The 12,229-nt window shown below is 47.6% G+C and overlaps 1 protein-coding gene across 1 annotated transcript; it reads right to left on the bottom strand.

Moving 5' to 3' along the window:
• Window positions 1-1,744: 1,744 nt before the first annotated feature.
• Window positions 1,745-6,694, bottom strand: AURKC (aurora kinase C). The gene is made up of 7 exons (XM_003916197.4): window positions 6,150-6,694; window positions 5,666-5,711; window positions 5,218-5,409; window positions 4,761-4,899; window positions 3,899-4,047; window positions 2,238-2,412; window positions 1,745-2,045 (listed from the first exon to the last, which is right to left on the bottom strand). Exons 1-7 carry the CDS (start codon window positions 6,205-6,207, stop codon window positions 1,875-1,877), a joined length of 930 nt encoding a protein of 309 aa, XP_003916246.1. The 5' UTR covers window positions 6,208-6,694; the 3' UTR covers window positions 1,745-1,874.
• Between the last annotated feature and the right edge of the window lie 5,535 nt (window positions 6,695-12,229).

Here is a 12,229-nt window from a genome sequence, read left to right as displayed (position 1 = left end):
CATATATCATCTGGTGATCAGTGCTGAGGCCCTAGTGATTTTTCTATCCTTACCTGCCAAAAATGTGCCCAGTGATTGTTTATCCAGCACCTAAAATGTATAAATAGCAGAGTTTATATGTATGTACCAGTTAATTTATTAGGAATTGCCAAGTGTTTGAAATGTTAATTCAGGAAAACTGATAGGATAAAGCAAAGCATAGAGGTAAGCACTGTGTCTCCTCATGCAGGTAAAAGAAAGAAAAAAAAGAGAGGCAAATACTGAAGGTGCAGGTTAAAAACCATGAACCAATGTCTTGGAGTATTTAACTTATAAATCTGCAATAGTGGGAGCTGCTCATCTGAGTGAAGTGGCTGAATTATTTATACTTACGTTAGTGGGTCTGGTCATAACAGAAATCATGCCTGCAACTGCTGGACATTTCACAATGAGGAGCCTTTGTAGGAGTAACATTAACAAGGCAAACTCCATATAAAGTGCTTAACAACTAAAGTTAGGAGAAATACTGGTGTAACCGACTGCATTGATCAAAAAACGTATTTGAGCTTACAGCTGAGTAGTTTAGATGCTTACTGTGGTAGTCAGTTTATAATGGGTGCAGGGAGCAGCTGACACATGAAGCCATCACAGGTTACAGAAGGCTGGAAGGCCACTCCCCAAACTGCAGCATGCAGTAATTTCAAAAGAGGTGATGTTATATTTATTATGAGGAATGACTTAATTTTTTTTTTTTTTTTTTTTTGAGACGGAGTCTTGCTCTGTCGCCCAGGCTGGAGTGCAGTGGCCGGATCTCAGCTTACAGCAAGCTCCGCCTGACAGGTTTACGCCATTCTCCTGCCTCAGCCTCCCGAGTAGCTGGGACTACAGGCGCCCGCCACCACGCCCGGCTAGTTTTTTGTATTTTTTAGTAGAGACGGGGTTTCATCGGGTTAGCCAGGATGGTCTCCATCTCCTGACCTCATGATCCGCCCGTCTCGGCCTCCCAAAGTGCTGGGATTACAGGCTTGAGCCACCGTGCCCAGCCGAGGAATGACTTATTCTAATGTAATCAGAGTATGACACAACACAGAGGTGCTAATGTATTCATTTGAGAATTGGGTTGCACTGATGTGCAGTGAAATATTTTATTTCTAAAACAGCAGCATATTGATGTCCATAAAAAGAGAGTGGATCTTTCGGTTGATGACAGTCTTGTTTTACAAATGGCATACTCCTGAAAACATGGAGAATAATAAGTTGGATCAAGGAGCCACTGTGATAGGTGGCAGGTTATGTACCCTCAAGGCATTTATCTGCAGAAAGTAGGCAAGAGTTTTCTTTTTTTTTTTTTGATACGGTGTCTCACTCTGTCTCCCATGCTGGAGTCCAATGGCACGATCTTGGCTCACTGTAGCCTCTACCTACCAGGTTCAAGTGATTCTCATGTCTCAGCCTCATGAGTAGCTGGGATTATAGGTGCCCGCCACAACGCCCGGCTAATTTTTGTATTTTTAGTAGAGACAGGGTTTTACCATGTTGGCCAGGTTGGCCTCAAACTTCTGACCTGGTGTTCCACCTGCCTCGGCCTTCCAAACTGCTGGAATTACAGGCGTGAGCCACCATGCCCGACCTGAAAGTAGGCAAGAGTTTTCAAGGAGAAGGAAGTCACCATCTCCAGAGGTGGAAGGTGGGGGTAGCAGGGGAAAGAGTTCCCACAAGAAATATTCTACCCAGTCTCGTACTAATTCACACAACTATGAAGAGCTGGTTCGAAATGATTCAGCTTTTATTAATTAGCATCTTACATCTTAAAAGAAAAAAAAATAAAGACAAATGAGGTGGCAGAGCCAGGAGAGCTCCCTGAACACACACAAAGGAACAGAGGCAGACAGGGCTCAGGAAGCCATCTGAGCACAGGGAGGCAGCACCCTTCGGGAGTGGACCTGAACCCAGGGGTGCTTCAGGATCTGGGCCAGGGGCAGTCGCTCCAAGGGCTGGTATCTGAGAAGCTTGGAAATCAAGTCCCGGGCCCCCAAAGGCATTGATGGTGGAAACCTCACATCTACCTGATGAGGCCAGGAAAGAAGAAAGAGAAGTCTGGTTAATTTCTTTGGTCAATGTTCTCCCTCTTCTTTGAGCCTTGTTAAGGCATTGTTCTGGACCACAGCAGACAACCCTGTGTGTGTGCCCCAGTTCCCACAGCCCAGCAGCCATCACTGACCAGTTCCCCCATGAATGCCCAACGGTGACTGTCCCACCTTGAGGATGCGTCTGTAAGTCTCGCTGTGGGAGGTGCTCTCAAAGGGCGGATATCCCACCAGCAGCTCATAGCAGAGCACTCCAATGCACCACAAATCCACCTTTTCATCATATGTTCTCCCCTCAATCATTTCTGGGGGCAAGTAGTCCAGTGTCCCACACATCGTCTTTCTCCTAGAGGAAGGCAGAAAAGGGAGTAAGTACGAAGCAGAGGCCCAGGATGAGGGAAATTCTCCTTCCCCAGCTTTCATTGAGATGTGGAGACCCTAGGACAGCCTGGAAAGTCTCTCCCAAGCACAGGAGTTTGGAGAGACAAATGTTTAATATGGATCAAGGTTCGGAGAAGGTAAGTACTGGGACGGACTATTCATCAATTCATATTTTGGAAGTACAGTGATTTAGCTCATGCTCCACAATGTTTTCACAGAATAGTCTCAGCATTAAGAAAGATCTAGAACAAACTGATGGTGATGGTGTATCAATGAGAACTAAGTAAATAAATTATGGTAAGAAAATTTCTGTATGAAAATTATTCATACAGAAAAATGCACTGCTGGAATTGTGGAGCGATGACTTTCTTTTTTTTTTTTTTTTTTTTTTTTTTTGGTTGGGGGTCTCCCTTTTGCCCCCGCCTGGGGGTGCTGGGGCGCATTCTGGGCTCATTCCACCCTCCGCTTCCCGGGTTCCCACCATTCTCCTGCCTCAGCCTCCCGAGTAGCTGGGACTACAGGCACTCGCCACGACGCCCGGCTAATTTTTTGTATTTTTAGTAGAGACGGGGTTTCACTGTGTTAGCCAGGATGATCTCAATCTCCTGACCTCATGATCCGCCTGCCTTGGCCTCCCAAAGTGCTGGGATTACAAGCGTGAGCCACCGCGCCCGGCCAGCAATGACTTTCTTTACATGCAAACTTACTGGTATAGTTATATATTAACAAAGAACAGAAAATAAAAGGTTTGATTGGATCACATTATTTAAATTTACAAATACATATTAAGTATATGTGTTTGAAAAAGGCAGCATAGGCCAGGCGTGGTGGCTCATGCCTATAATCCCAGCACTTTGGGAGGCCGAGGTGGGCGGATCACCTGAGGTCAGGAGTTGGAGACCAGCCTGACCAACATGGTGAAACCCGTCTTTGGAGTTGCAGTGAGCTGAGATCACACAATTGCGATCTAGCCTGGGCAACAAGAGCAAAACTCTGTCTCAAAAAAGAAAAGAAAAGAAAAGAAAAAGGTGGTGTTTCAGCCAGGCGTGGTGGCTCATGCCTGTAATCCCAGCACTTTGGGAAGCCAAGGTGGGCGGATCACCTAAGGTCAGGAGTTCGAGACTAGCCTGGCCAACATAGCAAAACCCTGTCTCTACTAAAAATACAAAAATTACCTGGGTGTGGTGGCACATGCCTGTTATCCCAGCTACTTGGGAGACTGAGGTAGGAGAACCGCTTTAACCTGGGAGGCCGAGATTGTGCCCCTGCACTCTAGCCTGGGTGAAAGAGTGAGACTCCGTCTCAAAAAAAAAAAAAAAAGAAAAAGGCAGTATTCCAATACAAACCCCAAGTTCGTATCTAGGTTTTACACATGGACACATGAAATACATTAAATTGGGTCATTCCTAACTGGTACTCAGAACTCACCCTACCACCACCACCTGACTTACCTCAGGGAGGGGGTGTGTACAGACCAGCCAAAATCTGCAATCTTCACCTCACCCCTGAACCCCAGCAGCAGGTTCTCTGGCTTAATGTCTCTGTGAATCACTTTCTTCTCATGGCAGTAGGTCAGGGCGTCTGCCAACTCCTCTATTATCTGTGGGTGCAAAGAAAAGTCACCCTGAAAGTGAAGCCTGCCACAATTTCCGTCTGAGGTGGAACACTCATCATGAATTGAATGACTGCAGTGGAATCTTTTTGGTCCAGCAACCAATTGCACCAGTTACTGGTGTGTGGGGTGTGGATTTCCTCTCCTTTTTATGTGGTCTTATAGGATGGATGGTAAAATGGACACAGATCCTCCCTGTTGTCCTAGCACAGCAAGTAGCCAGATACAGAACCTACACTGAGCCACTCAGATGATCTCTTACAGGACTTGAGGCCTGAGGAAAGGAAACAGAAACAGGAGGAAAGATGGAAGACCGCTCGTCCTGGCAGAGCAAGCTGACTGGACCATTGCTGCTGGGAAAATCATTGCCATGATTCCCTTTCCCGGACCCTCTAGAAATCTCTTTGTACCTATCTCTAAGCCAGTTCTAGCTGTTTATTCAGTGAACTCCTTCACAGGCTTTCAATATGTTTCTTTACATAAGGCAGTGGAGTTAGATTCTGTTGCTTACAACCAAAGAATTCAAACCTATACACAGTACTTCTTAATATTCTGGAGATACAATGAGGTTAATTAGGGTATCCAAGGATGAAAGTAAACTTTTCAAAAGGCAATCCGGACCCTCCTGACAGCCACAAACAGAGCTCCCACCAGCCCACAATAAACTCATAGACCCCAGAGCCTCCAGTCCCCCACCTCACCGTGGCTGTGCGCTGTTCATCTAATTTCTCGCTTTTCTGCAGCTCCTTGTAGAGCTCCCCCCTCGGAGCATATTCCAGAATCAGGTACACCCGGCGTGCATCATGGAAATAGTTATACAGGCGCAGGATATTGGGGTGTCTGAAGGATTAATGTTGGAAGAGTCAGATTTCTCCCTGAGGCCTATCATATGATGCCACTGTCACTGCCTGGTCACACAACTGGCAAATTATGCTGGGACCAGAATAACAACAGCCCTATCTGGGAGCGAGTGAGGGGAAAACAGAGAACAAGAACCAGGATTCAACTGTCTGACCCAGGATGGGAGGTGGTGTAAATGGAATGAGCTGCAGAGAAAAGGCTTCAGGTATAAGTGAAGGGTTTACTTGGGGTTAGTATCTGGGGAAAATGCTGGGCTCTGACGTCAAAGATGAAAGAGGAAGCAGAGACTGTCCTTACTGTAGATGAGCCTGGATCTCAATTTCCCGGCGCAGCTGGTGCTCCAGCCCTTCCTTCTCTATCTGCGACTTGAAGAGAACCTTCAGGGCCACAATGAAATGGCTTTCCTTGAGCCGAGCCAGGTACACATTCCCAAATTTCCCCTTGCCCAGGGGACGCCCGATTTCAAAGTCATCGATTGTGAGGCGCCGCCTGAGAGGAGAGGAAGAAAAGAGCCTCAGCTTGGGAGGTAGGGTAGGTGGAGGGACAGTCAGGGACCCCAACGCTTTCCTTCCTCTTTCACTGTATCCTTCCTCTGCCGCTTTCCCTTCTCACACGGGCCTAGTCCTATGTTCCTCGGGACAGTAGTTCTCGGTCCCAGGAGCCAGCACCCCACACACCCAGCCTGTCCTTCATCCCCACGTCCCACCTCCCTTCCTTTTCCAGATACCAAACCCAAGGGGCTCACATGGCTGGGCCGCTGGGCTGCTGGGCTGTTTGGTTTGCTGCAGTCACTGAAAGAGAGGAAAGGAGAGGGGAGGGAAGGAGAAGGTGAGACAAAGAGGGGAGGGGAACGGTAGAGGAGGGAGAAAGGGGAGGAGAACAGTAGAGGAGGGAAGAGGGAGCGAGAGGTGAGGGGAAGAAGGGGAGGAGAAAAAGAGAGGGAAGGGGAAGGCAGGGGGAGAGAAGGCGGGGAAAGGCGGAGGGAGAGGTAAGGGGTTAGAAGAAAAAGTAAGGTAAGGGAGGGAGGGGAGGGAGAGGTGAAGAGGCAGAGAGAAAGGAAGGGGAGGGCAGAGTAGGGGAGGGAAAGGTGAGAGAAAGAATGGGAGGGAAGGGAGGGAGTGGGTAGGAAAGGAAAGGGATGGGAAGGGAGATGTCAACAGATGTGTCTTCTGCGCACCCGACCCAGTCCCCAGCCTTCCCCGCGTCCTTTCTCCGGCGCTGGCTCTCACCTGCTTCGCCTGCAGGCTGAGCTCTGCCCAGCTGCACCGCAGCTTTGGGGGAGCTCATGGGGAGAAGAGGTGACGGCGCGGACGCCTTCCTGAGCCCTCTGGATGGCTGTTCCCTTTCACAGGGTCCTGAAAGGGGTTGGGGGTCACTTTCTGCCTGATGCGCTTCCAATCCTGCTCGTCCTGCGGCCTCACTGAGGTCCAAGACACACACAGGCTCCGGTATCCGCGGCGTAGTGAGCAGCAGTGGCTGCGCGGCCTTCTTTTATACCCGGCGCTGCCCGCCTAGATAGGTACTTCCTGGCTGACTCCCATTGGCTGAAATTCCTGACGCCATCGGAAGTGCGCCCAATAGAAAAGACAGAAATGGGAGTCTCCGCCCAGGGCCCCCGGGTCGGGGCGGAACTGGAGCGCGCAGGCCGGGGCTGGGCCCTGAAAGCGAGGCCCAGGGGTGAGGCCAGAGAAGGAAGGAGGCAGAGGGTGCGGCGAGGCGGTGATGGGAGCGGGCCAGAGAGCATGAACAATGCATACACCCACGGGGTGCGCATGCATCACCTAGGAAAGAGCTGCGATGCACGTGGGAATGAACAGACGCCCACTCCTGACATGCTGGAGCCTTGTGCAGCCCGCGACCCTAAACCACCTCGCGCCTCCTCGTGCAGCCCGCGACCCCAAAACCACCTTGCTTCAAGGTCACGTCTGATTCAGGCCACTCTCCAGGGTCACCGCGATGGGGCTCCCTGAAGCCTGTGGCTATGCCTGCTTACAGCCAGGACGCCACGAGCCCAGCTCACTTACCCCTCTCCTCCCACTCGCCAAGTATTTGTTGAACCCTGTAATCAGTTTGTGGTTTTGGCCTTAGATCGTAAAATCAGCCCCCACGTATTTCTTTGTTTAGCAAACACATAAGTTTCAAAAACATTTAAAATTGAATTCTTTTAGACAGGGAACACATCTTGCAGAAATACAATTGAAGGCCTGGCATGGTGACTCACGCCTGTAATCCCAGCACTTTGGGAGGCCGAGGCGGGCGGATCACTTGAGATCACCAGTTTGAGACCAGCCTGGCCAACAGGGCGAAACCCCGTCTCTACTACAAAAATTAGGCGTAGTGGCGCATGCGTGTAATCCCACCTACTCGAGAGGCTGAAGCAGGAGAATCGCTTGAACCCGGGAAGCGGAGGTTGCAGTGAGCCAAGATCAGCAAGGTCCCATTTGTCAAAATATCAGAATAAAAACACATGCTGAGCCAGGCGAGGTAGCTCATGCCTGTAATCCCAGCACTTTGGGAGGCTGAGGCAGGAGGACCACTTGAGCTCAGGAGTTTGAAACCAGACTGGGTAACACAGATCTCATCTCTAGATTAAAAAAAAAAAAAATCAGTGGGGCATGGTGGCAAGCACCTGTAATCCCAGCTACTCAGGAGGTTGAGGCGGGAGGATCACCCGAGCCCGGGAGATTGAGGCTGCAGTGAGCTACGAATGCACTGCTGCACTCCAGCCTGGGTGACAGAAGTTCATTAAAATCACCTGGCCAGTCAACACAAGGCCCACGGCTCATAACACTTCCTGAAGAGGGTATTTCTTCTCCTTGGAGCAGTTCAGTTGAGATCACACAATTTTAAGATGTGTAACATGCCTGTGGCAAAGGTTAAAAATCTTTAACCCTCAAAACCCAAGGACACCACTGAGCATTCCGGAGGCACTCCAGCTTCCCACAATTGAGACAGGAAAGGCCATGCTGCAGTATGATAAAAAAGGGTGCTATGCAATTCCCACGAGCCAGATTCCCATGGGTCTCCAGCATCCCGTCTCTGTAGGGGACCTCTCGGCTGGAGTCAGCTGTTCAGCTCCTCCAAAGTAAAACTCAGACACCCATGATTCCAATAACATACTCTTTAATTGCAAGTTATCTGCATTTAATAATGCAGAAATTATTATAAACCCATATTATTTAAATCTCTCCCCAATGAAGCCATGAACTAGTTTTAAAAGCAGCAACAAAAGGATGACGAATTGTTTACACATATACTATAGAAATACACATTGATCTGGCAATAACATCTTTACAAAGGTGAACAAAGGGAGTACCTGCAAGTTGCACCGCTTGTAGCCATATATATATATATATATTCATACACGTGTGTGTGTGTGTATATATATATCTTGAAGTGGTCCATATAAACACATACATACACACACACACACACACACACACACATATAGAGAGAGAGCGAGTGAGCGAGCAGACCAGGTCCTTTTTTAAAAGACTTTCTCTGTACCTTTTCATCACTAAATTAAATCTCTAGACTAAGTTGTTCATAACTTCCACTGTAACTTAAGATTTTCTTTTTCCTCTTAACAAAACTGAGGAAAGGAGGATTTTTTTTTTTTTTTTTTGAGACAGAGTCTCACTCTGTCACCCAGGCTGGAGTGCCGTGGCATGATCTTGGCTCACTGCAAGCTCCGCCTCCCAGGTTCAAGTCATTTTCTTGCCTCAGCCTCCCAAGTAGCTGGGACTACAGGCATGCACCACCATGCCCGGCTAATTTTTCACTTTTGTAGAGACCTGATTTTGCCATGTTGGCTAGGATGGTCTCAAACTCCTGACCTTAAGTGATCCACCTGCCTCAGCCTCCCAAAAGTGCTGGGATTACAGGCGTGAGCCACCGCGTCCGGCCTCAATTTATTATAATCATTATGTAAGCCTTCACCACAAAGTCATGACCATTATTTTTTTGCTGAAAAAAAAATTATTTGCTTAATGTTACATAAATTTGACTTATATAGCATTTTAGTACCATTTAACTCACTGTATAAAACAGCAGGTTGGAGGCTGCTATCCTTTTTGAGTTTGCAAGGTTCACCCTTGCTGGAGTGTGGGAACTTAGATTTTGGGAGGTTTACTACTGCTCCACCCACCCAAAACAGGAGTAGCACAGTGTCCTGTTTTTCAGTGCTTTTTCTCCCGGTCCCCAGCTGAAAAGGTTATCCCCTTTCCAGCTGAAAAGCTGAACCCCTGCTCACCTTCTGGAAGTCCAGAATTGTGGGATGTGCCAGAAAACATGCCCAATAAAAACCCTGGCACTGAGTCTCTAATAAGCTTCCCAGTGGACATACAGCATGTGTTGTCGTAAGTACCAGATGGAACTAAATATGGCACATCCTGTGACTTCTCTGAAACAAGACTCAAAAGATTGTGCCTGGTTTTCTCTGAATTTCAGTCTTCCCTTTACTATTTGCTTTGTGTTCTTTTGCTGTAGTAAATCATAGCTGTTGAGTATGACAGAATGCTGAGACCTGAGTCTTCTCAGCAAATCGTCAAACCTGGGGTGTTCTTGAGGATCCTCATTCATAACAATTTCTAAAATCATGTACATCTGTCCAAAAAAGACCAGGTAGGCTGGGCGTGGTGGTTCACGCCTATAATCCCAGCACTTTGGGAGGCTGAGGCAGGAGAATCACTTGAACCCGGGAGGCGGAGGGTGCTGTGAGTCGAGATCGCACCACTGCACTCCAGCCTGGGTAACAGAGGGAGACCCCGTCCCAAAAAAAAAAAAAAAAAAAAAGCCCAAGTAGATTATCTTTGAGGTCAGGTATGTCATATATGGTGCCACCTATATGCATAGCTTTGTAGCAAACATTCCGTGAGGGAACCAAAAACTGCAATAAAGGCCGGTGCAGTGGCTCATGCCTGTAATGCCAACACTTCGGGAGGCTGAGGTGGGTGGATCACCTGAGGTCAGGAGTGCAAGATCAGCCTGGCCAACGTGGTGAAACTCCGAGTCTACAAAAAATACAAAAATTAGCCGGGTATGGTGGCCCAGGCCTGTAATCCCAGCTACTTGGGAGGCTGAGGCAGGAGAACTGCTTGAACCTTGGGGGATGGAGGTTGCAGTGAACTGAGATCGCACCACTGCACTTCAGTCTGGGTGGCAGAGTGTGAGATTCCATCTCAAGCAACAACAACAAAAAAATTGCAATAAAAATGCTTTGCTGTGTGTGGCCATTCACCAACACACACACATATATGGAGGGTCTACTAAAAAAAGGTGGAATGACAGAATGGGGCAGTGGCTGCATGTGCGGATGAGGTAAGAGAAACAGAGGTGGTTGCAATGTGGCTTGGGCAACAAGGTTTAAGTCTGGGAAATTCACCCTGATCTTCTTCAGGCACTTCAAACACTCCTAACGCCAGATGCACGTCTTACCGCTTCTCTACTCCTTTCCCACTCCCCTTTCCTCAAACCCAGATGCTGTATTTTCTACATAGTTACAACGGAGATTGCACTCATTAAAGAGTGGCTTCGGTTTACTTTCCTCAAGCTGAAGAAACAGCCAAGATGTCAAATGAGAGCAACAGATTACAGCACTGTTGAATCAACGTCGGTAAAAATGGTGACCAGAGAACAAACACCCCATATGAGAAGCAAGACAGTGGTTAAAGACATGAATTCTGAAGCCAGTCTATGTGGCCTCCCATTCCTAAATCCAAACGTAACTGTGTAACCTTGGGCTCATTCTTAACCCGAGCCTATCTATATTCTGCTCTGCAAAACGGAGGAAACAGCATTACTACCACACACAGATGCTGTAAATGTTGAAAGAGCTGATGCACGTAAAACATTCACAACAATGTCTGACGCACAGCCACACTATGTTCGCTTGCTCTCATGAGAATTATGGGTTCATCCCCACGGCCAGGGCCATAGCCACATGGACATGCATACAGGCTCAGTGTTTACAAATGCAGAGAAAGTGCAGAAGATGCCCAGTGGGCCACAGACATGAGAAACATCCAGTCTGGAGACACAGATTTGGGAAATTCTGTAGATCATCAAAAGTAAATGTCTTCAGCGGGAACCATCTCATTCCCAGAAATCACAGCAAGTTGAAAAAGCAACGACCAATGATGGATTCTGGGAAACAAAAATGTTTAAGAGTTGGAAGACACAGACCCTCTGGAGGAGAAAGCAACTTTCAGAAGCCAGGAAAGAAGCTTCAGGTCAGAGCGGTGGTCAGCAGTACAAAGTTCTAACAAGGAAGTAAGAGGACAAATGATGGAAGCCCTCCTGTAGCTGTCTGTGGAGTGAGAAACGAGAAGGGGTGGGGACAGGTAGTGTGCAGAACAACTACACAGACCGCGTCTGTGGGAGACAGAAGAAATGGGCAGAGACTGATGGGCAAGTGGGGTGGAACCCATTTGGGGATGAGGATAGAGACCTGAACACAAATACAGATTATGGGGGAAAAATCGGGTTATCAGAGACCAGTTAAAGACTAGGCGAGGGAGTATGACAGAGAGCCCAGAAAGACTGGGCAGGAGGTGGGAAAATGTGCCCAATAACAAAAGGCAAGAGTGATCCTGGAAGAGAGGTGACTCCTTCCTGAGGACACAACAGGCTTAGAGAGCTGGGGAACTTGACAAACGCTCCACGGAGAACGTGACTCTGAACGATCTGCAGATCACTCTCAGTTGTAAGATCTGTTCACAGAAATACTGGTGTAGCACAACTCAGAAGACTGTGGACTTTCTATTCCCCCAGATAGTTTTAACATTTCTATTCAAATGTCAAGACCAACAACCAGAGAACCATGCCTTTGGAATACAGTTGTCTATTCTCTGAGAGTCTTTCTTTGGCATTAAAAAATAAGCAAAGAAACAGAAGGTGCACACACGAACCAAAAGGAAATTAAACGACTGGAAAATACAAAACCAAAATGAAAACTCACTGCACAAACTCAACAGATTAGGTATGACAAAGGAAACAACCAGTGAGGACCATGGAAGGTCAATAGAAATTAATCAATATTAACAACAGAGAAAACAGACTGGAAAAAGAAAAAAGATGAGAGCCTGAAGGACCCATGGGACTGTAAAAAAAGATCTGCCATTCATGTTACTGAAGTCCCTATAGAGCCAAGACTGGGGGTGAAAAAATATTTGGAGAAATAATAGTTGAAAGTTCCCCAAATTTGGCAAAAGGCATAATCCTGTAGATCAAAAAGCTAGGCAAGCACCAGGGAGCACCAAATAGGATACACTCAAAAAATTCCATGCCACACACATCACACAGTCGAACT

The sequence above is a fragment of the Papio anubis genome, chromosome 20, assembly GCF_008728515.1.
Source record: "Papio anubis isolate 15944 chromosome 20, Panubis1.0, whole genome shotgun sequence".
Lineage (NCBI taxonomy): Eukaryota > Metazoa > Chordata > Mammalia > Primates > Cercopithecidae > Papio > Papio anubis.
This window is presented reverse-complemented; position numbering and strand designations above follow the sequence as displayed.